Below are 628 nucleotides of genomic sequence, written 5' to 3'. Positions count from 1 at the left end.
GGACGCATGCATGCGTGCATGCGGGTGCTTGCGCGCACCTGGTCGGCGTCCTGCGGCTCGGGATCCGTCAGATGGATGACCCCGATGCAAGAGGCGCAAATGGACCCAGTAACGCGGAGCTGCTCGGTGCCGCTGGCGCCGGCCTCCTGCGAGAGGGTGCGGACGAAGGTCCCGCGCCCGGCGCGCGCGCCGGCCGTCGCGGCCAGCACGGTGCCCGGGACAACACGGTCCCCGACCGAAAGGTCGCCACTGAGGACGCCAGACGAGGCCATTGCAAAGCAGTGGGAGAGGGTGGGGCGGGGAAGTTGAGCGGAGAGGCGGGGGAGGGACGGGGGAGAGGGAGGAGGAGAATGAGCGGAAGGAGCACAGGAGAGGGGGGGGGGGGGAGAGGGAGAATCGGGGGAAGGGGGTGACGGGCACGTCCAGGCGGGCGTAGCCTCGCCCGCGCCCCGAGCCCTTATTCTCCCCCCCCCCTGCGCAGAGGACGCACCCCCGGGGCCAGGCCCGGAGGGAGAACGAGACAGACAGGGCGGGGGGAGGGGGGGGGGAGGCCCGGAGGGAAAGGTGGGCCCAGCGCGGCGTTGATGCCGGCTGGCCGGCCGGCCGGCAAGACGACAGACCGGCGGGG

General features: G+C 73.2%; 1 protein-coding gene across 1 annotated transcript in view; it reads right to left on the bottom strand.

Moving 5' to 3' along the window:
• H696_04038 (hypothetical protein) overlaps positions 1–371 on the bottom strand; it is a 4,172-nt gene extending 3,801 nt beyond the window's left edge. The window contains exon 1 of the mRNA XM_009497909.1: positions 39–371. Within this exon, the coding sequence (XP_009496184.1) occupies positions 39–272 (234 nt within the window). The 5' untranslated portion in view covers positions 273–371. The remainder of the gene's footprint in view (positions 1–38) is intronic.
• Positions 372–628: the final 257 nt, after the last annotated feature.

Source organism: Fonticula alba, assembly GCF_000388065.1.
Source record: "Fonticula alba strain ATCC 38817 unplaced genomic scaffold supercont2.6, whole genome shotgun sequence".
NCBI lineage: Eukaryota > Rotosphaerida > Fonticulaceae > Fonticula > Fonticula alba.
Note: the sequence above shows the minus strand (reverse complement) of the source record. Positions and strands in the feature narration are given on the sequence as shown.